The sequence below is a fragment of the Pristiophorus japonicus genome, chromosome 1 (genome assembly GCF_044704955.1).
Source record: "Pristiophorus japonicus isolate sPriJap1 chromosome 1, sPriJap1.hap1, whole genome shotgun sequence".
Taxonomy (NCBI): Eukaryota; Metazoa; Chordata; class Chondrichthyes; family Pristiophoridae; genus Pristiophorus; species Pristiophorus japonicus.
Genome location: NC_091977.1, coordinates 398,878,094 through 398,905,538, shown reverse-complemented (window position 1 = coordinate 398,905,538; position 27,445 = coordinate 398,878,094). Strand labels below are relative to the sequence as shown.

General features: G+C 44.8%; 1 protein-coding gene across 10 annotated transcripts in view; it reads right to left on the bottom strand.

The window, feature by feature from the left end:
* mybl1 (v-myb avian myeloblastosis viral oncogene homolog-like 1) overlaps nucleotides 1-27,445 on the bottom strand; it is a 113,282-nt gene that overhangs the window by 7,771 nt on the left and 78,066 nt on the right. For 9 of the 10 annotated variants that reach the window (XM_070891516.1, XM_070891477.1, XM_070891531.1 and 6 more), the window contains 4 exons: nucleotides 19,292-19,406; nucleotides 18,447-18,563; nucleotides 18,199-18,306; nucleotides 9,629-9,778 (listed from right to left, as the gene is read on the bottom strand). In XM_070891516.1, coding sequence (XP_070747617.1) covers nucleotides 9,629-9,778; nucleotides 18,199-18,306; nucleotides 18,447-18,563; nucleotides 19,292-19,406 — 490 coding nt within the window. The remainder of the gene's footprint in view (nucleotides 1-9,628; nucleotides 9,779-18,198; nucleotides 18,307-18,446; nucleotides 18,564-19,291; nucleotides 19,407-27,445) is intronic. The other variant, XM_070891539.1, reaches the window with a different exon arrangement.

Below are 27,445 nucleotides of genomic sequence, written 5' to 3'. Positions count from 1 at the left end.
GCAGCCTGGCTGAACCCGTGGCTACCATTGTCCGGCTGACTTCAGAGTCGGCCGACAATTAAAATAAAATGGCAGATTTCCTCCCCTTGAAGGCTGGACTCGCCATCCAGTCACTGGCAGCAAGCTTCCTATAGTAAGGAGTTGGCACGTGGCCGACGGGGCAGGGACATGGGCGGGCGGTCTCGTTCTCCGCCTGAAAAAGTGACGAGAGCAATGTCCAGATTGTCGGCCACTCTGCCCCAACTGAGCGGTAACTCTTTTCTGTCCCGTTACCGCCTTTTTGAGGTGGAAATGGCTCTTAAAGGGGCAATTTTGGCACCTAATGAAATAAAAGTGTAGTGATTTCCTATTATAAATTAAATTCCAAAATCACAATTGCAAAAAATTTAGAGATCAATCAAAGAATAGCAATATCAAATTGTCTCTAGAGAAACAGTAAACTGGCTAGCTGCAGTTGCAGTCTTTCAGCAAGATCCAAATCATTTTTAAAAATGACTCATGGCATTGCTCACAGGTACTCCAGAACTTGAAGTGTTGTTTCTGATGTGTTCCATAGCTCCACTGCACTGCAGTCCTAGTGCAACATTGATTCGCCCATCGTTAGAATATAGCAGAATATGTCACATGACTTACTAGGTAAAAGTGCACACCTTGCTGATGCTGAAAGATATAGGGCTAGAATTTCCTATCAGCCCGCCAGCGCCCGATCGCAGACCAAATGACCACTAAGACTAGGAAGATTATCACTGGCAAAAACTTCCCCCCAAAAAATAAAAAAATCCACCAAGCAAAAAACATGGGCCTTGCACCCCTATTCTGGGCGAAAAAGTGCAATTTAGGGTTGATTGGGCAGTTCGTAAACAAAATGGGCGAAAGATTTTTTTTTTTAAATCAATAAAAATTTACCCCGAGGCTGCGGGTTGGGCCTAACACCAGAAAAATAAAAATAATTTTTCAAAAATCATCAACTAACAAATCATAAAAAACATTCCCAAGACACTTTAAAACTAAATCACATCACATTTTAAAAATAATTAGTAAAAAACCAATCACTAACCTTTTTCTTGAAGAGCTACTCACCTACCGCCCAGCTCTGCTGATCCTCATGGGCGGTTTTAAAAACTTACCTATGGGTCACTGCTCAGCCAAATATCGCGCCAGGGCGATCTCAGGACAGTGCACGCTGGCGGTCCGCTCCCCAGCGGTAACTCAAAATTTTCAAGTAAGGAAATTTTCGCTCACCTGATTACCGCTCACAATGGCCAATACTACCCAGAAACCAGGCAGTAAGCCATTGGAAATTCCAGCCCATAGTTCCCACAAATACAATATTTGCAAAACAATTTAATTACATCCGATTACGATCCAAATAACTTGATCCTTCCCCTCTCCAAAATCTTTATTCAGTTAAGTATAATATATAATGCCCCAATTCCATTGGTGAATTTTAATATTTACTTGAGATTCAAAGACTGCTTATTCTTTCCCTAAACCACTATTTTATTTCTCAGTTAATTATGTGATTGTAAAAGATACAAATCTCCCACTGACATCCCACGGTAAATGTAGTTATTGCTGAAGCTGGCATTGGGCCAAATGCACCAGAGGCTTTTCCTTCTATTCCACCCAGCAACTTGAAGAAGTGGTCATTTCCATGGTCCAGGCCTGCTTGGGTAATGGACTCTGGCCACAATGACCAAGCTCAGCATCAAATCATTGCATAAGTGTTCCTTCTGGCCCGAACAAACATCACTCCCATTGTCATGTTTGTAACCTTCACATAACAATAATCTTTATGTAACAACACTGTACACTGTATACACCTGAGAAATGCACACCTTGACCACAGGGGGTGAACTTGTGGGAGACACTCCTCACCTGGTCATCCAGGTATATAAAGGGAGGTCCCACGCAAGGTCATCACTTCTTGGTCCTGTGAATAAAGGTACAGGTCACAGAGTTACCTTGTCTCCAGTATGTGCCTCATGTTGATTTGCTGTAGTGTGTAAGGACACAACATTTGACAACGAGAAACGGGAATCAACGACTCAAGAGAATGGCCACCGGCAGCACGGAGGAATGGTACTGTGTTGGTGAGAACAGGGACGATTTTGTTGAGGCTCCAGCAGAGCTTTGTCACGAAGGACTGGCTGGGAGCGGCAGCGGCTGACAAGCGAAGGGCGCATCTGCTGACCAGCTGTGGACCTAAGACGTACGCGCTGATGAAAGACCTGTTCGCACCAGAGAAGCCAGCGGACAAGACCTTCGAGGAGCTCAGCAAACTGATCGGTGAGCACCTTAAACCAGCGAGTAGTATACACATGGCCCGACACCTATTCTATACACACCGACGTCAGAAAGGGCAGAGCATACCGGACTTCGTTGCTGACCTTCGGCGCTTGGCCAGCCTCGAAGTTCACAGATGTCTGCAGGGGGGAGATGTTACGGGATTTCTTCAACGAGGGCATTGGTCATGCCGGGATTTTTAGGAAGTTAATGGAGACCAAGGACTTGACCTTGGAAGCAGCGGCGTTGATGGCTCAAACCTTCATGGCGGGGGAAGAGGAAACCAAGATCATATACGCGTGCAACTCTGCTCCCAACGTGGCGATGGAGCAGGGAGTTAACGTGGTAAACGCGACTCAGAACCCCGCAGGCAGGCAAGGGCAATTCGACACCAACCAGGCAGTAACAGACTCTAGGGTGGGTCCTCAACACAGACAATGGCAGGTTGAACGGACATTTACACCATCACAAAGGACAAAACGTACCGGGATGGGACCATTGACACTCACAAACAGAGTGCTCAAGAGTAATCAAAGAGACAATCAGAGAGGAATGCCTGGTAACAGCTCTTTTGTTCACAACAATCTCAGCACATGCTGGAGGTGCGGGGGGCAATCTTGCTGCGAAAACTTTCAACAATTCATCTGCAGAAATTGTAACTTAAGTGGACATTTAGCCAGGATGTGCAGGAAGCCTGCAGCGAGGCTGGTTTACGAAGTGGATGAACCACAAGAGGGGTCTGCAAGGCAGGGGTATGCCTGGGACACGGCAATGGACACTGAAGTTCAGCGGGTCCAGGTGACAAACATCCACAGCTCATATACAAAAACGGCAGCTATGATGATGAGAGCACCGTTAAACGGCATCCCGGTACGCATGGAGCTGGTTACAGGAGCCAGCCAGTCACTTATGAGTGTCCAACAATTCGAGAAACTGTGGCCACTCAGAGCTAGCAGACCCAAACTAGAACGCATTGACACGCAACTACGGACGTACACCAAAGAGATCATCCCAGTGCTAGGCAGTGCAATGTTGGTGGTCACACATAATGGATCTCTGAACCGGCTGCCACTCTGGATTGTCCCGGGAAATGGTCCCGTGCTTTTGGGGAGGAGCTGACTAGCCGAGATGAACTGGAAATGGGGGGGGGGGGGGGGGGTGATGTGCACGCCATTTCATCTGTGGAGCGAAGTTCATGCTCACAGGTCCTACAAAAGTTCGAGTCATTATTTCAACCTGGCATTTGGACTTTCAAAGGCACCAAAGGAAGGATACACATCACCCCAGAAGCCACACAGTGCACCACAAAGCCAGAGCTGTGCCGTATGTGATGCGGGAGAAAATTGAGAGTGAGTTAAGACAGGTTGCTAAGAGAGGGCATAATTTCGCCCGTTGAATTTAGCGACAGGGCAAGCCCCAGCATCCCTGTTCTAAAGACTGATGGCTCGGTCAGGATCTGTGGCGACTACAAGGCCACCAGCAACCGAGTGTCACTACAAGACCAATACCCGCTTCCGAGAGCGGAGGATCTTTTTGCCACGCTGGCAGGCGGCAAGCTGTTCACCAAGTCGGACCTCACTTCAGCCTACATGACCCAGGAACTGGCCGAAGAATCCAAGCTACTGACCACCATCACCACGCACAAGGGGCTGTTTGTCTACAACAGGTGTCCGTTTGGCATTCTTTCAGCAGCCGCTATCTTTCAGAGGAACATGGAAAGCCTGTTCAAATCCATTCCTGGAACAATCGTATTTCAGGACGACATCCTTATCACGGGTCGAGACACCTCCACAACCTGGAGGAGGTGCTACACCGACTGGACCGAATAGGCCTGCGACTAAAGAAGTCCAAGTGTGTGTTTTTGGCCCCAGAGGTCAAGTATTTGGGCAGGAGGGTTGCCGCAGACGGGATACGGCCTACCGAATCCAAAACGGAGGCGATTCGTCGCGCGCCCAGGCCCGGCAACACATCAGAGTTGTGTTCATTTCTGGGACTATTGATCTATTTCGGGAACTTTCTACCGAACTTAAGTACATTGCTGGAGCCGCTACACGTGCTCCTGCGTAAGGGTTGCGATTGGTGTTGGGGGGGACTGTCAGGAATGGGTTTTCAATCGAGCGCGGAACCTGCTTTGTTCTAATAAGTTATTGACCCTGTACGACCCTTGTAAGAAATTGGTTTTGACATGCGATGCATCATCCTATGGGGTTGGGTGCGTGTTGCAGCAGAGTAATGATGAGGGCCAACTCCAACCTGTGGCTTATGCCTCCAGGTCACTCTCCCAAGCAGAAAGGGGGTACGGGATGGTTGAAAAGGAAGCACTCGCATGTGTCTACGGGATGAAAAAGATGCACCAGTATCTTTTTGGCAGCAGGTTTGAGTTAGAAATGGACCACAAGCCATTAACATCCCTGTTGTCAGACAGCAAAACTGTCAAGGCCAATGCGTCAGCTCGCATACAGCGATGGGCTCTCATGCTGGCTGCATATGACTACACCATACGGCACCGGCCAGGCACCGAAAATTGCGCTGACGCGCTCAGCAGGCTTCCACTGGCCACCACTGAGGGGGCAGTGGAGCAAAGCGCTGAGATGATCATGGCTGTCGATGCCTTTGACAGCGCAGGCTCCCCCATCACAGCCCACCAGATCAAAACCTGGACAAACAGAGATCCCCTCCTATCTCTGATTAAGAAATGTGCCCTGACTGGGGATTGGGCGCCTGCACACGGAGCATGCCCTGAAGAGGTCAGACCATTTCACAGATGGATGGATGAACTCTCCATCCAAGCCGACTGCCTACTATGGGGCAGCCGGGTAGTCATGGGGTAGGGAAGCATTCATCAGGGAACTCCACAGCGAACACCCAGGCATCGTGCTTATGAAGGCCATTGCCCGGTCACATGTAGGGTGGCCAGGAATTGATGCAGACCTGGAACACTGTGTTCGCAGGTGCACGACGTGTGCCCAGCTGGGCAATGCCCCCAGGGAGGCCCCACTCAGCCCGTGGCCCTGGCCCACCAAGCCATGGTCACGTACTCACGTAGACTACACGGGCCCGTTCCTGGGAAAAATGTTCCTCATTGTTGTTGATGCGTACTCGAAATGGATCGAGTGCATCATATTGAATTCGTGCACGACATCCACCACCATGGAGAGTCTGCGTGCGGTCTTTGCGACCCACGGCTTGCCAGACATCCTAGTTACCGACAATGGCCCGTGGTTAACTAACTATGAATTCCGGGAGTTCATGTCGGGTAATGGCATCAAATATATCAGGACAGCGCTGTTCAAGCCGGCTTCCAATGGCCAGGCGGAACGTGCGGTCCAAATCATAAAGCAAGGCATTCTCCGGATTCAAGGACCCTCCCTTCAATACTGTCTATCACGCCTCCTGCTGCCCTACAGGTCCCGACCGCACTCGCTCACGGGGGTCCCACCAGCGGAACTACTCATGAAACGTACACTAAAAACTCGGCTGTCCCTCATTCATCCAGTCTTGTCAGACATTGTTGAGGGCAATCGCCAGTCCCAAAATGAGTGCCACGACCGTAACTCAAAGTGGAGATGGATAGAAATCGATGACCCTGTATTTGTTCTCAATCACGCTGTGGGGCCAAAGTTGCTCAAGGGTACTGTAATTGGTAAAGAGGGGAATAGGGTCATAGTGGTCGGACTCAACAATGGGCAGATATGACGCAAGCATCTGGACCAAGTAAAAAAAATGGTTCAGCACTGAGGAACCTGAGGAAAATCATGAGATGCTGCCCACGCCACTGCCAATGAACGAGCAACAAGAACCGTCAGCAGCATACAGTCCCTGCGGTCAGCCCGGCGAGCCGGAATCACCACAGGTGACAAAGACGCATGCCAAGGCTCAACAACCAGAGCCCCAACTGCAGCGCTCCACGGGAGAGCGTCGACCGCCTGAAAGACTCAATCTTTGACCCAAAGACGTTGGGGGAGGTGATGTCATGTTTGTAACCTTCACATAACTGTAACCTTTATGTAACAACACTGTACACTGTCTACACCTGAGAAATGCACACCTTGACCACAGGGGGTGAACTTGTGGGAGACACTCCTCACCTGGTCATCCAGGTATATAAAGGGAGGTCCCACGCAGGGTCATCACTTCTTGGTCCTGGGAATAAAGGTTCAGGTCACAGAGTGACCTTGTCTCCAGTATGGGCCTCTCCAGTTGATTTGCTGTAGTGTGTAAGGACACAACAGTCATGACCTCCCAAAACACTCATCAACAATTCCCATAAATTGTTGATGCTCAGTCGTTGAGCATATCCAAGAGATCAATAGACTTTCGGATACAATGGGAATCAAGGGATATGGGGATAGTGCAGGAAAGTGGAATTGAGGTAGAAGATCAGCCATGATCTTACTGAATGGTGAAGCAGGCTGAAGGGCCTACTCATACTCCCATTTCTTTTGTAAATGTGAGAAAATTTACACGGATTTGGGAAATAGCCCTGCTCTATAGTCTACCCAAGCTGAATATCTCATGAGATCCCTCCATTTAGCCACAAATAAGGAGTTGGGTCCAAAAATAAAAATGTAAAGATAATGCCATGCTTATGTGGGGGCCACAAATTAATCTTATTCACACCCTATTGGTAGATGGTATCTGAACACACAAAGGAAATCTTCTAGCCCTGAAAATATGCCTGCAAAAACTACTACTTTATCTTGTGAATCTTTGTACCTTTATTTGTCCCCTGCCTGTCCGGTCCTATCCCCGTATAGTTTTTCTGGTAGTGCTTCTATCAATACACCTTGCACACATTGCTGTCAAAAATGAGCAAGTGAGATCAAAAATTCACAGACAACTGTATCAACAATTGGTGTGTTGGGAAAGTTAATGCATCCACACTAGGAGCATCCACAACACTCTCCTGTAGTACTGAAACATCACAAAAAGGACAAAGGATTGGTGAGAAGGTGCTTCCCAGTATATGTAGTGGGAAGCTTACTTTTGTTTGGATCCTGCTCATAGGCTAGAGTTTTGTAAATTTTTAAGATCAACATTTGTAGCAAAGATCTCTAGACTAAAAGCATTTAAATTCCAGAACATTTCCAGACTCTGCAGCTGATGTGTGTTGGATCCTGGACAGAAATCCACTTTCTCCTGATTCATTCGTGCTGGTTCCCATCCTGCTCTGTATTCTACTCCAATGCTGAATGATCCCTACTTTGTAGCTATCCACTTGCTTCCCGTGGCTGCTGACTCAGATCTGCTCCACTTGTCCTTCAGAACCCTTTTCTGGACTAGCTCAAGCTTCTGCTCCCGATCTGGTGCACTCGTATCCTCCCTATAGCTGTTCCACAGACCAGCTACCTCATAACATAAGAACATAACAGAAGAAATAGGAACAGGAGTAGGCCATTTGGTCCCTTGAACCTGCTCTGCCATTCAATAAGATCATGGCTGATCTGATCCTGGCTTCAACTCCACTTCCCTGCCCGCTCCCCATAACCCTCGACTCCCTTATCATTGAAAAATCTGATTATCTCCACTGACTATATAAAAAGATCCAGCCCCCTGGGGTAGAGAATTCCAAAGATTCACGACCCTCAGAAGAAATTCTTCCTCATTTGTGTCTTAAATGGGCGACCCCTTATTCTGAAACTATGCCCCTTTAGTTTTAGATTCCCCCACCTGTGCTGATCTTGCTGATTTACCTTTCACACTCCCCTGACTTCACTGCTGTTGGTCCTTGGGTTTTGTAATATATTTGCTTCATAGGTTCTTTGCTTAAGAATTCATAGCAACACATTGCGATTGAGAATTAGTTGGTTTACTAACAAAGGCTCAACAATCACACTACACATTACCAGTTTATCCACTAGGCTCACAACTGCATAACTCATTGTGGATGACCTGGACCCAATTGACTGGGGTTTATTGAGTCTTGTGAACATCTTGTGACTGGCTAAGCCACACTCAATGCAACAGCTCTACAAACCCATGAGCATCCTCACGGGTGCATACATTTCAGGTTTCAATTTCACTGTCCCTCAGTCCTTTAACATGGTGTTGCCTCCCAAATTTGTGCCCATTTATCCCGCAATTCCCCATTTGATTAGGGTCCTATCGGTGCTGCGGTAGGGACGGAAGCCTGATTTGTGGCTTTGAATTTCTCCAATGGCATCCACTGTGTCTGTGACTAAAGTCCAATATCCCCACTCAAACCTCTTTGCAGTATTTTACACGGTCACCCACAACATTCTTCCTTCGACACCTCTCCTCTGTTGTTCAACTCAATCTTGACTGCCCTTGCTTAGTTTTATTCTGGACAATCTAATCGTAGGCAAAGCATCTCCAGCAACGACTTCTCTTCCTACCTTTACACCATTTCCTCCAAACTCTCAAGGGTGTATTCTTGGTCCCTTCCTTGACCTCATCAGACAGAAACATGGGGTCAGCTTCCACAAGTACGTCGATGATACCCAACTCTACCTCTGTACCACCTCTCTTGATCCCTCCACTGCTTTTGTGCTGTCCTTGTCTAACATCCAGTCTTTGACCAAGGTTTTGATTAATCCTCTGAATATCTCCTTTTTTTAAACTTAGCATCCATTTTTTCCCCATTACACCTCTGCGAAGTGCCTTCTGACTTGTTTTATGTTAAAGATATAATACAAATGCAAGTTGTTGCTTTTTGGAAGACAACAATCTTCAGTCAGTCGCTGAGGTGTTTTCCAGTACCATAACTGGAATAAACCTCAACCATTGCATAAAGCAGTTATTAACATGTAACTTAGCGTCATGCTAAGCTCAAGAGTTGGAAAGTCATTCTTTAGGATTGAATTCACTGCAAGAAAAAGCATTATTGGGTATTGGATAAGTTGCCAAAAGTTACTTCTGAGAAACCAGAACTCATCTTCTCCAGTTCCTCTCAATGTTTCCACAGATATCTCAGAGGCTCTCAATTCAATACTGACTGATTCTACTTTAGAGTCATGTAAAGTGCAAATTGGCTCCAAGTAGCCAGAATTGAAAGTATGTAGAATATATGGGAGGCATAGAATCAAATTGTAGTTTCTCTAGAAAGGTTGCAACTAAAAATACTACTTCCAATTTTTGTCCATGTTTCATGAGCAACCAAGGATACATGAAACTACAAGAAGCAATCATGAACCAAATTTTCGAGAAGTGATTGACATAGCTGAAGCAGTGTTCCTTGCCTGAAGTGGAAATGTCCTAAATCAAGAGTATAATCAGAGATTCTCCCAGTTGTCTTTGGTTATTTATGAAATATAGATGATGTTAAAAGAAATATGTTTTATATAATGCATGCACACCTCAGAAGACCACTGCCACAGCTTACCTGTATTGGAGTTTCAAAGCGTACAGTTTTTGATGTATTTTGCTGCTTTATGTCAGACAAGATAACATTTCTGCTCCATGTACTTGTGGTGATGTCCAATTTTTCAGGTAAGAAAGTCCTCAGTAATGAGCTGGTCAACAGGCTTTCAGACTGTAACACAGAGGAAACTTATTTCCCCCATTTATTTTTTCTCTCCAAATGCTACATTATTTCCTAATGAAAAGGGCATGTAAGCAAGCAGCTTCTAAGTTGACCAAGTGACTCAAGACGACTGCCAGTGGACACACAAGCCTAAACTAGGTTGACTCACCTGCAATTTTTTGGCTCCCCATGGAAAGCAAGTAGACTCAAAAATGCATTTTTTGACTATGTTTTGCCATTTTTCCCCATCTTTTCCTGAAGGTGCTGACTCTTGTTAGATCTAGTTGCATAGATGCCAAAAGGATGGGGGAAGAAGAGGGGAGAGAGAGTGGGCGAGGGAGAGCGCAGGCGGACAGCGAGTAAGCGAGTGGGGGGACGTTGAGCAAGTGAGGGGGATGGCGAGCGAGCGAGCGGGGGGACAGAGGGCACGAGGCAGGGGAGGACAGAGACAGAGAGACCAACTGACCAAGACACCACGAGAGAGACAGGGCCAAAGAGACAAAGAAATACACACAAATACCCTCCCTATCTATCGGAGCAAGAGCAAGGCTACATGACTGCTCTGTAGATGGATTTTGAATTTCTTCCCAATTTATACATACCATCGTCATCTCGCTATTTTCTTTTACTTCTGTATTATAAATCTTGCAAATAAATTTGACTATTAGTTTTAGCCAAATCTATTTTTCCCACGACTCCATGTTTGAATTTCTCCAATCAGGTATTTTCCCTTGCCACAGCATTGAAACGGGCCTACTCAAAGTCACAAATTACATCCTCTGTGATTGTGACTATGGTGCATTATCCCTTTTCATCCTTCACAACTTCTCTTGTTTTCAAAATGATCAATCACACCATGCTCCTCCAATACTTCTCTTCTGTTGTCCAGCTCAGTGGGACAATCCTTACAGATCCATTCTCATCTATCAATTCCTACCCAGAACATCTACAGCATCTTTCAAAACGCACACTATTACTTCTGCAGATGCCAGGATCTATCCTTGGACCCCTCCTACCACATGTACACTGATCATACTCAGCTCTACGTCTCAATCACTCATAGCCCTTCCACTGCCTCTGTGCCATCAGACTGCTTGTTTGACTCCTAGTCTTGGATGAGCTGCAATTTCATCCAATAAAGCATTGTAAAGGCCGAATCCATCACCTCCATACCACTAATTCCATCCCCCTCTCCAGCCACTGTTCACAACCTCAATGTCCTCTTCGGCCCCAAGCTGATCTTCCAATCTCATATCCTCTCAATCACAAAGACAGCTTATTTCCAATTCCGTAACACCACCCACTTCTACCCCTACCTCAGTCCATCTGCTGCTGAAACCCTCATCCATGCATTTGTCGTCTCCAGACTTGACTATTCAAATGCTTTTCTGACTGGCCTCCCATTCTCCATCTTTCGTAAACTTAAGCTCATCCAAAACTCAAGCCTGTATCTATCCTACACCAAGTCCACTCTTCTACCCTTACTAACCTACATTAGCTGTCGATCCTCCAATGCCCCCAATTTAAAATTTTCAGCCTGTTGTTTAAGTCCCTTCATACCCGCAACCAATCCAATCCCCCAACTCTAGCTTTGTATGAAACCCAACCTCCCTTCTGCCCCACCAATGGCAGCCTTATCTTCAGCTGTCTAGACCCCATGCTCTGGAATTCCCTCTCCCTTCCTCCTCCCCTTTAAGACACCCCTTAAACCTTAATTCTTTGGCCAACTCTTCCCAATAGAAAGCATCTATGACTATAGAACATTTTTTTACATTAAAGACACCAAATAAATGCAAGTTATTGTTGTTGTTGTAGCTTGACTAACGTATTCCAATAGGCGTTTCTTGCCTTTCACAGAGAAAAGTAGTGCATGATAGGCAGTTTGTGCAAAAAAACTCAGTAAAAAAAGTCACTCTAATCGTGTGGCATACGACTTCCGTTCACAGCACACAAGGGTTTAAATTTCATCAGTCTTCCTATAGAAACTGCATTTTACTGCAATCTAACATATATTGTAAGCAAGTGCATAACAAAGTACAACTTTTCAAAGAATGTAAATGACCATATCTATGATGAGCAACGTACCTTTCTTACTCATTCATTCAACTGCCACATACAAATAGAAGTATGCCCTCGTAGTGTCTAAACTGTAGGCAAGAACCTGAGCTGTTAGGTTAAGGCAATCATTCTTTAAGAAAGCATATAAATTGCTTCAGACAGCTGACTTACTGACAACTTTCAAATAAACTGTTCACATGTTGGGCCAAAAGGAATCTAATGGCCTCGGACCTTCCTTGGTGGGTCCTGCCTGGCAAAAGAACAACCATCCAACTCACTGAACTTCAATGAGGATATGGCAAGTTCCTCATTGTACAAAAGTTAAGTTAAAGATCCATATGCATCAATCACATGATTCCTTCCAGATGAAGAAACTGGAAGTGGCTGATAAAACCAGAGCGCTGCAATTCACTAAAGAGTGAAACTGGTATTTAATTTTTGGCAAAATCAATGGGTAAGGCTCAATGAATGCCCTGTACAGATAGCAAACAGGTATGGCATTGCGCCAAACATCTGTTACCCTTCCGTACCAAAATGCAACTTGGAATCTTCTCCATCCCGTCTCAAGCAATTGCATATTCTCCCCCAGCCCACCCCTCATCCTCAAGAAGCAGTTTGAGACTTTCCACTCACCAATGTAAAGTAGAATAGAATAGTATAGCACAGCACAGAAGGAGGCCATTCAGCCCAGTGAGTCTCGACGACTCTTTCAAAGAGCTATCCAGTTAGTTCCACTCTCCTGCTCTTCCATATCCCTGCAATTTTTTCTCCTTCAAGTATTTATCCAATTCCATTTAAGGCTACTATTGAATCTGTATCCACTACCCTATCATGCAGTGCATTCTAAATCCTAACCACTCATTGCATTAAAAAGTTTTCTTCACATCGCCTCTGGTTCTTTTGGCCATCATCTTAAATCTGTACCCTCTGGTCATCGACCCTTCGGCCATTGGAAACAGTTTCTCTTCTAAATCCTTCATGATTTTACACACCTCTATCAAATCTTCTCTTGGCCTTCTCTGCTGTAAGGCAAACAACCCCAGCGTCTCGAGTCCATCAATGCAACTGTATTCCCTCATCCTTGGAACCATTCCAGTAAATCTCTTCTGTATCCTCTCCAAAGCCTTCCATCCTTCCTAAGTGGATGCCCAGAATTGGACACAATACTCCATCTGGGGTCGAACTAGTGTTTTATATAGGTTGAGCATAACTGCCTAACTTTTGCATTCTATGCAACTATTTATAAAGCTCAGGGTCCCATATGCTTTATTAACTGCTTTGAAGGTGCCAGGACAGGTTAACAAAGATGTGTGCACAAGCACCCCAAGTCTCTCTGCTCTTGCATTCCATTTAAAATTGTACCATTTAGTGTGTATGTTCTCTCCTCATTCTTCCTAAATATATCACCTCACATTTCTCTGCATTGAATTTCATCTGCCATGTGTCCACCCATTCCAGTAGCTGGTCTATGTCTTCTTGAAGTCTATTACTGTCTTCCTCACTGTTTATTACACTTCCAAGTTCAGTGTCATCTGCAAAATTAGAAATTATGTGCTGTACCCCTTAAGTCCAGGTCATTAATGAACATCAAAAACAGCTGGTACTGAACCTTGGGGAAGGCCTCTGTATACCTCCCTCTAGTAACGAAAAACAGCCATTCACCATAACGCTGTTTTCTATCTCTGAGCCAATTTTATATCCATGTTGCTACTGCCCCTTTTATCCCATGGGCTTCAATTTTGCTAACAAGCCTAGTAAGTGGTACTTTATCAAATGCCTTCTGAAAGTCCATATACATATCAACTGCACTGTCCTTGTCCACCCTTTCTGTTACTTCATCAAAAGACTCAATCAAGTTAGTCAAACACAATTTGCCCTTAACAAATCTGCGCTGGCTCTTCTTTATTAGTCCATGCTTGTCCACATGGCTGTTCATTTTCTCTCAGATTATGGTTTCTAAAAGCTTCCCCACCGACATTAAACTGACTAGCCTGTAATTGCCAGGTTTATCCTTCTCTTTTTTGAATAAGGGTGTAAACATTTGTAATGATCCAGTCCTTTGGCACCACCCCTATATCTATGGAGGATTGGAAGATTGTGGTCAGCACCTCCGCAATTTCTACCCTTACTTCCCTCAGTAACCTAGCATCCCATCCGGACTGGGTGACTTATCTACATTGCATAGCATGTTAAATACTTACTTATTAAATTTGTACATACTAAACTTTTACTTACTAATTCCACAACTCACCACTGGGTATTCACCTTCCAACTGGAAAGCAACTCTAGCCTCCCCTAGAGAACCTAATTTGTTACACCACACCGCTGAGAACCAATTCTGGTTCCTCCTCCAAGAGAACCAACTTTGGTTTCTTCTCTTGCCTTCCCCTACAGCCAAAGTCATTCCCTTCACTCTGCATTGAGAAGGAACCTGGAACTCTTCCCACCACTCCGAACATTGAGCCAAAAACATGTCCTTTGCCACCACCCCACTGAAAAGAAAACCAGTCCTGCCCCTCACCACTCTCATGGAGATGGAGATGGAAATGGGCCATGGCCCATTGCAACCACCCCCAACACCCCAAAAGAAAGTCAGTCCTTGCTCAGCCACCTGATGCTCTCTCTCCACCATCCCTCCTACCCATTTCCCACCCCATTCATCTTCCCCATCCTCTACTCCCCTCCCCCTTCTACTCTTTCCCCTCCCATGCTTGGATCCAGTTATCTTCACACTGTTTAAGCTGAATACTGCACTCGGACTTGACTCCCCATTTGCCATACCATGGGGAATAACTAGTTTAATACATTTTCAAAAAAATTGCCAGACAACTACTTTTATATTGTAGACTGAACTACATAGTTACAGGGCACTGAACAACCAATAAATGGTAAGATAAAACTTGCTGGTATGAATAGACAAAAGTTAGTTCTTTTTATTTTGTACCATCAGGCATGGTGAACTTGTACAACTAACACTGCATCAAGATTTACAGAATGCAATGGTCACATAGCCGGTGAAGCTTTTAAAAAGGAAAGTGAGTTATTGGCAATTCCCATTTGTAATGTATGCACCTGTGAGTATGCTCACAGGTTTGTAGAGCTGTTGCTCCTGATCTTTGGGCACCCTGTGCGAAGGGGAGCGGACAGGTCGGAAGGCCTCCTCGTATGACTTCTCCTGAGCATGGCCAAGGGGACCAGGCAGCAGGCGGTTGAGGGGGTCGTTCAGCCCAACTGCCAGCCTCTCTTCCGCAGTTACATCCGAGCCAGGGTGTCCCTGGAGATGGAGCACGTAGTGTCCACCGGTACGCTCGCGGCCTTCCGTGAGAGGTGGGCGCCGGAGGAACTGGAGCGCATCATCACCCCTGGAAACCAAATTTTAATTTGAACCACGTGTCTAAAGTTTAATTTGTTTAAGTTTGTCAGTTTTAGTGCCCCCCCCCCCCCCCCGCTTTTAGCCAGGGGACACTTGTATAATTTGTGTTTTTGGTGCCCTCAAAAAACCCCCCAAAAAACAAAAAAAACAAGGGGGCACTTGATTAAAAGTTTTTTTTTTTTTGGAGTGTGACCGGGGGGGGGCCTTTAACCAGGGGGCACTTGTTTACAGATACAACAAAAATAGTTGTAGAGCTGTTGAGATGGAATTCCTCATCAGCGCCAAGCCCCGAAACCTCTCTGAGGCCGGCGCCTCACAACTTGAGCCTCCTCCGGGAAATCACCTCCGTGCCTTTCGGTTCGGTGCGGAGGGGATTCCTGTACGGGCTGCTCGCACACGCTCCACGTTGCCATCCGGACATGCCATGGCGCACCATCTTGCCATCCGGAGGAGGCGGGGGTCCCCAATGGAGTGCTCTCTATGCGGGAGTCCTCCCTCTATTTATTGAGGACTTGGCCTGGAGGGTGTCGCACGGAGCAGTCCTGTGCAATAATTTTTAAAAGTCGGTTCACGGGCTCCCAGGCCGCCTGTAATTTCTACGGTCTAGGAGTCTGTGTTCCATGTGTATGTTGAGTGTGCGAGGTTGCAGCCCTCTTTCAATATCTGAAGGGGCTGCTCCTCAAATTCTAGTTGCACTTCAGTCCCACACTTCTGATCTTTGGGCACACTGTGCGGAGGGGAGCGGGCAGGTCAGAAGGCCTCCTCGTAGGACTGTTCCTGGGCATGGCCAAGGGGGCCATCACCCGTCCAAGCAGCAGGCGGTCGAGGGGGTCGTTCAGCCTGATTGCCTGCCTCTCTTCCGCTGTTACATCCGAGCCAGGGTGTCCCTGGAGATGGAGCACGCGGTGTCCATCTGGTACGCTCGCGGCCTTCCGCGAGAGGTGGGCGCTGGAGGGACTGGAGTGCATCATCAACCCCGGCAACCTAATTTTAATTTTAATTAAGTTGATGGCCAAAATTTAATTTATTTGTCAGTTTTAGTGCCTCCTCTAATAAGAGGGCATTTGATTTGATTTGATTTGATTGATGGTCTCAACTAAAAAAAAGTTGTAGACCTGTTGATTGTGCCCTTAAAAAAAAAAGGGGGCACTTGTAATAAAGTTTGCAACAAAATAGTTGTAGAGCTGTGGAGTTGGAAATGGCTTAGCTAGTCATGTGATGTTCACAAGACTCAATAAAACCCCAGTCAGTTGGGTTCAGGGGATCCACGATGAGGCAGGTGGTTGTGAGCCTGGTGGATGAATGAACTGGTAATTGTTAAACCTTATGCTAATAAACCAACTAGTTCTTAATAGCAATGTGTTGCTATGAATTCTTAAGCAAAGAACCCATGAAGCAAATACATTACACCGTTTGTATGTGGGGGTTGAATGAACGATGGACCTCTAAATTAAAAAAAAAATCTACTATTGGTATTGAGTTAAATGCTACCACAATACTAGATGTAAATAAATGACTTAAAAATAATATGACAGCTTATTTTAAAGCACAGAATAAATTCTACTTCTAGCTCCATGTTTAAAAAAAAATTCTACTGTATCAACTCTTGCAATAGATAGCGTAAGAGTTTGTCCCATAATCCTCCATAGGCTGAGACCTTGAGCATAACTATTTCATTCTGATAGCTCTACTAATTCTTAAACGTATATTGAAATCAATGCTAATAAAAATTATAATTAATTAAATCAGGTGCAGGAGGAAAAGCTGTTAAAGTATTTTTTTTAATTCCATGGAGAACCCGTTCAAATGTTCTTGCAATGTAAATGCGAAGCCTCAGTTGATGTTTCTGCATTACATCCTACTCAGTTATTCATTTTGCATACAGCAAGGTCCCACAATAGTGAATGAGATGAATGGCCAGTTAATGTGTTTTTGATGGCATTAGTTAAGGAAGAAATATTGGCCAAGACACTGGTAAAATTCACTGCTCCTTTTCAAATAGTGTGTGCGGGCCTTTTATATCTACTGAGCAAGCAGAAGGGTCTTCAGTTTAATATCTCATCTGAAAGACAACATCTTTGAATTCAGCATTCCTTCAGTACTGCACCAAGTGTCAGCTTAGTTTATATGCTCAAGTCCTGGAGTGGGACTTGAGTCCACAACCATCTGACTGGTGAAATATGATACTGCCAAGCCAAGCTGACACTATAAATGAGGCAACATGACTGTTTTCAGTATCTGCTATGGCACTGAGGTTTGTAACTCAACACGTAGGGTTTGTGACATAAACACACATGGTGCAGTCTATTAGTGAAGCACACATTTTCATTGTATAAGCTCCAGAGGTTACATGGACAGATCATTTTTGGTACTTTATTATTTTTGCTTTCAGACTACGCCAATGGTACAACCTGCTGAGTGAAGAGTGGTCAGTTCCCCATATGGAGAAAGATTTGGAGGGCTGGGGAAGGAAGGGAAGAATAGTCAATGGACAAGTTGCCATGGCCCTATTTTGTTTACCTCTAGGAGCCCAGGTCAAGAATAGAAACAGCAAGTATCCAAAAACAAATCATCTACTTAGTCAAGGAAGAGGAGATGATGGGAAAAACTTAACAAAACCAGGAAAGGGATAATCAGAAAGAGAACATTTTAAAAGCAAAATACATTTTCCGGTGATAGAAATAATCTCAGGAAAATTATACGTGCAATTTTAATAGATCATAGATCTTCCCCACTGTAACACATAGTATAAATGGTTGATGTAAATAAAACGGTTTATAAGTTAAGGTAAGTAGTAAGCATAGATCTTTAAAAAAAATAATCGAAAACCAGTTGCATAGATACACGGAGCCATGAACCATAACATATGAACCAATGACAATGAATATGAAGTTAAACTTTGCAGCTAATTCTCTCTTTAAGACACTTGGATGCATAATTAATTTGCTTCTAAAAATTTCTACATTGCAAAGTTTCCAATAAGCATTAGCAAACTCACCTGTACATCTGAAACAGAGGTCTGTGTGAACTTTTGAGTACCAAGGTCATCCTTAATCCATGTGTCTAAAACAAGAGACTTTCGTACTTTCTTGAAAGGAGCAGTGTGCTGTGATTTGTTGGGGTTGAGGACGGGGGAGGAGCAGAACCGGAGTAAAGATGAATATCAGGAAATTACAAAATCAGTCAGAATAGCATTGATCACAAACCATTCAGGCTACAAGAAAAAAAGAGAAACTATATTACCACCTCTTGCTCACAGACTTTGAAGATGGGGTCCATTCCTTCTCCAAGTAATATGTCAGTACCAGTCTCCTTCTTCAAGACCTCTCGAATATCCTCTTCTAAGTGTGCAAGTGACTGAGGCTAGGTAGACAAAGGAGTAATTACATTTTCTTCATTTAAACAGGTGGTGAATTTTTAAACTGTTCACACTGCTTGGAACTATTATTGCTTAAAAATGGTTTAAAACCTCCTTTAGATGGTAAAATTCATTGGTTCGTTTACAAAAGATAATTTGTCGAAGAGTCAAGAATTAATTTCTCAAATTTTAACAATTTCCAGCTATAGGAGGTGCACATGCATGTCCTCAAAAGGCAAAATATTTTTAAAACATCGGAGGCTCCATAGAATTGTTGTTAAAAAGATCTGGAAAGGATGCCAAACTAAAAAATTGACAGGAAAATAATCAATAGATAATATATGCAAAGGCAGATAAATATAATCAGAAAGTACCAATAAAAGATGAAAACAAATCAGCAAACATTACATGGGCCGAGTCATAAAAAGGCCATTTTCTGTGAACCATCTTTTCAAATTTTAATTTATACTATACAATATGGTATTTTTTCTTCATACAAAACAAATTCAGTAACTTTAAGTATTTTTGTGCCGCCATATCTTGACATTGGTGCTGCCTTCCATTGGAGGACAGTATCACTGGACATTAATACCCAGCTGTTTACATAAGGGCGCTTCATAAAATGAGATAACATGATGCAACTTAAAAGGAAGAAGTGAAAGATCTCAAGACAGACAGATACACGCCGAACATAACCAAGCCAACAAGCATTGATCGACAATACTGTACTTACCACCATTCTAAGAGGCCCATATTTCTTTTCTTGGGCAGCAAGTGCATTCTTGAAAGGGGTAGGTGTCCTCGGTGTGCTATCTAAAACCGTTCGTCTTATAGTGGGGGTCCTAAAACTACAAGACACAAATTAAAGTATGAAATAAAACTCATCAGAAAATTTAAAAAGCCAAAATATGGATGAAAAGAACAGTTTCTAATCAGATTCATTACAACAGGTGAAACGAAGTTAGATAAAACTGAAAAAAGAAGAAAAAAATTTGCTTTTGATTAGAGGAAATAGAGAGGGAGAAAATGAGTTATGTACTGAAGTGTATTTCCATGTAACCACTCAAGAGCAAAGAAAATTCAGCTTGGCTAATTAGATTTTTGCACCACATTTTCTGAAAAAGTTAAGTGTAGTCCCCATGAATCTCCTGACACCAAGCTAATAAACTCATACGTTGACAGGAGTGAGAGCTGCACAGACAGGAACATATTTTCTATGTATAATGAATGATGTGTTAATTCTGTCAAGATCAAGAGTAGCATAAATGTTTATTTAGATACTAGCTGATCTCCCCAAGGAGCTGCTCATGAATAGTTTTTTTGAAAATAAGAGTTACTGGACTATTTACTATCCAGTGCAAATATATTGTACATTGCATGATCACTTGTATGCACTACATAGTTCCATTAGTTTATAATCTATTAATGTCTTGGAAGGAAATATTGAACCCACCCTCCCAATTTATATTCTATTTATGACCCAGGTAGCACATTTTAGAAGAGATTTTGCAGCCCAAGAAAAGTCAATTAAAATTGCTCAGTAATGTAACAATAACTTGCATTTATGCAACTCCTTTAATATAGAAAAATGTACCAAGGCACTTCAGAGGCATAACCAGACAAAAATGGACAATGAGACAAAGAAGGCCCGGATTTTGCGGGAGAAATAATGATGAGGCCATCAGCACTCACTATTAGTAAAGAGTAAATTGGACAGCATCTTATGGTGACTGCACATGCGCAGTCAAACACAGAAATCAGGAAGTTACTGTCCGAGTTGTCTACTCCTTCAGAAGCTATGATATACCGGTATCTCGCTGAAGTGGGACAAGTGGGGCTAACATTATAATAGCAATGCTTGAATTGTTAGTAAAGTGCATATCTTTGAAATAAACGCTGTAGATAGGACGAGACAACAAGCTAAATGGTAAAGGTTGCTCGCATAGGCATGTTGGGATACATGACTAAGGGTATCTTTAGAGACAGGTTTGGGAAAATAAATTACTCATTGTTATGTTCAGAACAAGAAGATAGGGAGAATGAAGCCAGACAGGAGTTACCATGGGACTGGGAGGGCCAAGGCTAGGAGGAGTTAAGATAACGGGAGACATCTGCTGGGCCTGAATAACTCAATTGATTCACTGGATTGTGAAGTTCGTCATGTGATAAGTGTTGGAATAGTGTGTGTACTGATTTATGACTGTCGCAAAGAAACAAGTTACAGTAACTTGTGTACTATAAATATATGCTGAAAACTCTATTGTTGAGTGTGGTATCTCAGGCAACTGAGATTCACTCCCTTGCATATGCTCGAATAAACTCTTTGCTTGCCTGGACTTAGCAGACACGAGAGTGGTTACTTACCACAACATCGAGAGTTGACATTGAAACACATGGAAGAGCGTGAAAGTGCGGTACTTACGTTATAGATACCACTGCCAGAAAAAGTTAGGACTTGTCCATTCCAGTGCAAGTAATTTTTCAATGGTGTGATAAGTCTTAATTACTGCCAAACAACCACTTTGGCACTGAAAATTAACTTTTACAAGTATCGAACCACATTCCTTCAGATTTGAATTATTGTTGGAGATTTTTTTTGAATTAACATTTTCATTTGCTTATCTCTCTCTTAATCCCATTTTTCTTTTCCTCTCTCTATTTTGCTTTCGGTACATGATTTGGCATTGAATTAATTATTCTAATTTACACTTCCTGGTTCAGACTGCACGCTTCATTGAGAATTCTTCAATCTGATTGGTTAAGGATAGTTACTTGCCCTTTTCACACAGATTCCTTGTACAGGATTCCAGGCTGAAATAGATTTTGAATCACAAGTTCCAATGCAAAAACTCATATAAAGTCCATCCTCAGCAGTTGTGGGCCCACTGTCCATGGCCTCGTCAGGGATCTGCTAGCCCCAGCAAAGACGACAACCAAAACATATGCGGAGCTCGTAACAATAATACAGGAACAGCTCAAACCTAAAGAGAGCATCCTCACAGCCAGGCACCGGTTCGACACCCACTGGCGCCCAAAGGCCAAGAAATTGCAAAATATGCTGCAGACCTGAGACGAATGGCTGCACCGTGTAATTTTGGTGACCACCTCACCGAAGCACTAAGGGACATCTTTGTTATTGGAATCGGCCACGAGGGCCTCCTCCACAAGCTGCTCTCTGCGGGCACTACAGTCACCCTGCAGAAGGCAATTAAAGTGAGCCAGGAATTCATGATCTCGGCCTGCGATTCCAAGAGGATGATGACTCACCCCCAGGACTCTAATCTGACAAGTACAGTGAACCGAATGGCGCCTTTCAGAGGCAAAGCTGCTACCCCGAGTCCGCCACATGGGCCAATCGGCCAGCCCCATGCTGGTGCTGTGGAGGAAATCACAGGGCCCACCAGTGCCGATACACAGAGACTATACTGGCTATAACACTAAAGGTCATCTTCAGCGAATGTGTAGAAGAAATTTTACTCACCGAGTCTCTGAAGAGTTGGCCAATCACCCAGGCTCCAGCGCTAAAGTAGACGAAGAGAGAGTCTATGAGGTAGCTCAGCCCCAGGAAGGGGTGTACGGAGTGTATATCTGCTCCACCGAGAGTTCCCCATTGAAAATGGAAGTAGAAATCAACGGTGTTCCAGTCTCGATGGAAGTCGACACAGGGGTGAGCCAATCGCTGATGAATCAGACGGCCTTCAAGAAACTCTGGGACAATCCCGCCGAACAACCTAAAATGCTCCCAATCCAGGAGAAGCTGCTCACTTACATAAACGACACCATCCCAATCGTTGGTAGTGTGGATGTCCAGGTGTCCCATGGCGGCACGACCGCACAAGCTACCTTTGTGGATCGTTGCTGGTGATGGTCCAACACTGCTGGGAAGAAGATGGATGAAACAAATCCAAATCTGTTTTTGGCTGGGAAAGCCTGCAGGCCCGGGCAATTGATGTCCTATGCAGCCCAAAATTTGGATCCATCACAGCACCTGAAGATCCTACTGTCCGACTCGACTGTGTGGCGACGACACAGACCGCACAACTCAACGGCGAGATGATCCAACCCAAACAACCAGACCTCACCTTCCAAGCTCAAGTGGCAGGACTCCGAAGGAAGAAGATCGGTGCAGAAGGTAAATTCCCGGCTTCCATGGCAGAACCTGGAGAGAAAAGAATCAACGCAGCCTACCTCGTGGAGAGAAAGAAGATGGCGCCCACACCTCGAGGTGAAGCACCTGAAATGAAGATGGCCGTGACGAGACCACGAGGGGCATAGAAACATAGAAAATAGGTGCGGGAGTAGGCCATTCAGCCCTTCTAGCCTGCACCGCCATTCAATGAGTTCATGGCTGAACATGAAACTTCAGTACCCCCTTCCTGCTTTCTCGCCATACCCCTTGATCCCCCGAGTAGTAAGGACCTCATCTAACTCCCTTTTGAATATATTTAGTGAATTGGCCTCAACTACTTTCTGTGGTAGAGAATTCCACAGGTTCACCACTCTCTGGGTGAAGAAGTTTCTCCTCATCTCGGTCCTAAATGGCTTACCCCTTATCCTCAGACTGTGACCCCTGGTTCTGGACTTCCCCAACATTGGGAACATTCTTCCTGCATCTAACCTGTCTAAACTCGTCAGAATTTTAAACGTTTCCATGAGGTCCCCTCTCATTCTTCTGAACTCCAGTGAATACAAGCCCAATTGATCCAGTCTTTCTTGATAGGTCAGTCCCGCCATCCCGGGAATCAGTCTGGTGAATCTTCGCTACACTCCCTCAATAGCAAGAATGTCCTTCCTCAAGTTGGGAGACCAAAACTGTACACAATACTCCAGGTGTGGCCTCACCAAGGCCCTGTACAACTGTAGCAACACCTCCCTGCCCCTGTATTCAAATCCCCTCGCTATGAAGGCCAACATTCCATTTGCTTTCTTAACCGCCTGCTGTACCTGCATGCTAACCTTCAATGACTGATGTACCATGACAGCCAGGTCTCGTTGCACCTTCCCTTTTCCTAATCTGTCACCATTCAGATAATAGTCTGTCTCTTCTCTGTTTTTACCACCAAAGTGGATAACCTCACATTTATCCACATTATACTTCATCTGCCATGCATTTGCCCACTCACCTAACCTATCCAAGTCACTCTGCAGCCTAATAGCATCCTCCTCACAGCTCACACTGCCACCCAACTTAGTGTCATCCGCAAATTTGGAGATACTGCATTTAATCCCCTCGTCTAAATCATTAATGTACAATGTAAACAGCTGGGGCCCCAGCACAGAACCTTGCGGCACCCCACTAGTCACTGCCTGCCATTCTGAAAAGTACCCGTTTACTCCTACTCTTTGCTTCCTGTCTGACAACCAGTTCTCAATCCACGTCAGCACACTACCCCCAATCCCATGTGCTTTAACTTTGCACATTAATCTCTTGTGTGGGACCTTGTCGAAAGCCTTCTGAAAGTCCAAATATACCACATCAATTGGTTCTCCTTTGTCCACTTTACTGGAAACATCCTTAAAAAATTCCAGAAGATTTGTCAAGCATGATTTCCCTTTCACAAATCCATGCTGACTTGGACCTATCATGTCACCATTTTCCAGATGCACTGCTATGACATCCTTAATAATTGATTCCATCATTTTACCCACTACTGAGGTCAGGCTGACCGGTCTATAATTCCCTGTTTTCTCTCTCCCTCCTTTTTTAAAAAGTGGGGTTACATTGGCTATCCTCCACTCCATAGGAACTGATCCAGAGTCAATGGAATGTTGGAAAATGACTGTCAATGCATCCGCTATTTCCAAGGCCACCTCCTTAAGTACTCTGGGATGCAGTCCATCAGGCCCTGGGGATTTATCGGCCTTCAATCCCATCAATTTCCCCAACACAATTTCCCGACTAATAAAGATTTCCCTCAGTTCCCCCTCCTTACTAGACCCTCTGACCCCTTTTATATCCGGAAGGTTGTTTGTGTCCTCTTTAGTGAATACCGAACCAAAGTACTTGTTCAATTGGTCTGCCATTTCTTTGTTCCCCGTTATGACTTCCCCTGATTCTGACTGCAGGGGACCTACGTTTGTCTTTACTAACCTTTTTCTCTTTACATACCTATAGAAACTTTTGCAATCCGTCTTAATGTTCCCTGCAAGCTTCTTCTCGTACTCCATTTTCCCTGCCCTAATCAAACCCTTTGTCCTCCTCTGCTGAGTTCTAAATTTCTCCCAGTCCCCAGGTTCGCTGCTATTTCTGGCCAATTTGTATGCCACTTCCTTGGCTTTAACACTATCCCTGATTTCCCTAGATAGCCACGGTTGAGCCACCTTGAGGGCAGTGTTGAGGGAGCAACAAGTGATGCCGAGCAGCGAACCAGATTGGGGTAAAGATTGCAAAGCCCTCTTAAAGGAGACCGGCAACCCAGCACAATTAAAGGGATAGTTCCACTCTTGGTACAGCGATATCGGTGACACTAATGAAAAAGATGTAATTAACAAATGCAAGTATCTAAATGTAACCTTGCACAGCGATGCCGATAGTACACAGGAAAGAGATGTAATTGACAAATGCGAATTTGTAAAGACAACCAACAATGTCGAATCGGCTGATTACGGTCGGAGCCAATGTATCATGAACGCAAATGAAGAAATGTTATGTGATGCCGGGTTCTACATGCACGCCGACAAAGCTAAGGGCAACCTCCCGTGGGAAACACCCAGGTCCAGCGGGCTACCCGATCATGTAGACTGTGCCTCCGGGACCAATGTGATGCCCCAGGGAGTGTGGCCACACACAGTGGGGGCATACCCACTGCAGGGCCAGCGATCAATGGACGGCACAGGCACCACCATTGGCACCCTGTCCCAGATCGGCCCTACCCCTCTGGCCACCAGGGCCAGCACCAGGAGCAGGAGGCCAGCACCCTCCAGACGATGGGATGACCAGACTCCCACCACCGCTGAAGGGCAGCAGGGAGACCCTGCAGCCCTCAAAGGAGGACAGGGAGACCACACATTCTGGTGGCTCTGCCCACCACTAGGCAACAACAAAGGCCCCGAAACACAGCCAGGTGAGCAATCCGAGCCCACCCAGCTGGCAGGGGGCACAGTCCGGTTGCTCTGGAACGAGCGTCCTCACCCACTTGCACACACACCCCAGGGGCAAGACTGTAATACCATGTATGTACCTTACGTGTGTGTAATATGTATTTGTTCCACCACTGCTGAACTCAAAAACAGTGATATAACTAATCCTATGCTTCATTCTCTGTACATGTACGCCAATGCAGATGTCGAGCCACACACATGGTCTATGTATGGAGGGAAATGAATGTATGTAGCCATGGACACACATGGATCACATCCAGAACCCACACAACCCTCACTACAACCTCCAACCGTCCACTGTTGATCATTTCTCAATGTCGTGGCAATAAGGACTTGAGGGTCTACAGGGAGAGCGCCATTCCCAAGCACAGACAAAGTGCAAGGGCTTTGGGCACTCAAGTCGAGGGCCAGAGCATACAGTGCAAAAGCCAGTGGCACAAGACTTAGATGGGAGTGATGTGAATGCATAATGTATGTACTGTAACATTAGACCACTGAACATATCTTCATACTGTATACACCATACCTGTACCACCAGAGGGTGCTACTGGTGAAGACCTAAGGGTTACCTGCACACTGCAGGTAACCAAGTATAAAAGGAGCTTACCTCACTGTATCCTCACTCAGGAGCTACAATAAATGGACTAAAGTTCACAACAGTTCAAGTACAATACCTTACCTCGTGGAGTCATTACTAGAGTGCTTACATATATAACACCAGCTGTGGCCTAACCAGTGTTTTATACAGTTCAAGCATAATGGTTGAGGAGTTTTTGTAACTGGAAGGCTGTTTCCAGTGGGGTTCCACAGGGCTCAGTACTCGGTCCCTTACTTTGTGTAGTATACATTGATGATTTAGACTTAAATGTAGGGGCCATGATAACTAAATTTGCAGATGATACAAAAATTGGCTGTGTGGTTGACAGTGAAGAGGAAAACTCTAGACTGCAGGAAGATATCAATGAACTAGTCAGTTGGGCAGAAAAGTGGCAAATGGAATTCAATCTGGAAAAGTGTGAGGTAATGTATTTTGGGAGGAACAACAAGGCAAGGGAATACACAATAAATGGGAGACTACCGAGAGGCGTGGAGGAACAGAGGGACCTTGGAGTATATGTTCCCAGATCCTTAAAGGTAGCAGGACAGTTCGATAAGGTAGTTAAAAAGGCATACGGAATGCTTTCCTTTATTAGCCAAGGCATAGAATACAAGAGCAAGGAAGTTGTGCTAGAACTGTATACAACATAAGTTAGGTTACAGCTTGAGTACTGCGTGCAGTTCTGGTCATATTACAGGAAGGATGTGATTGCACTAGAAAGGGTGCAGAGGAGATTTACGAGGATGACAGAAAAACTTTAGCGATGAAGAAAGATTGATTTGGGGTTGATTTCCTTGGAACAGCGGAGGCCAAGGAGAGATTTAATCGAGGTGTATAAAATTATGAGGGGCCTAAATAGAGTGGATAGGAAGGACCTATTTCTCTTAGCAGAGGGATCAATAACCAGGGGGTGTAGATTTAAAGTAGTTGGTAGAAGGATTAGAGGGGAAATGAGGAAACATTTCTTCACCCAGAGGTTGGTGGGAGTCTGGAACTCACTCCCTGAAAGGGTGGTAGAGGTAGAAACCCTCATCACATTTAAAAGGTATTGGATGTGCACTTAAGAGGTGTAAAAATTCAACTCCGCCCAAAACAGGACGCACCTTCTGTTGTTTGTAGTTTTTCTTCGCCAAATAGGTTGCGGCGAAGGTGCCGTTGATATTCGGCACTTAGGCGTTTTTTGGGGGC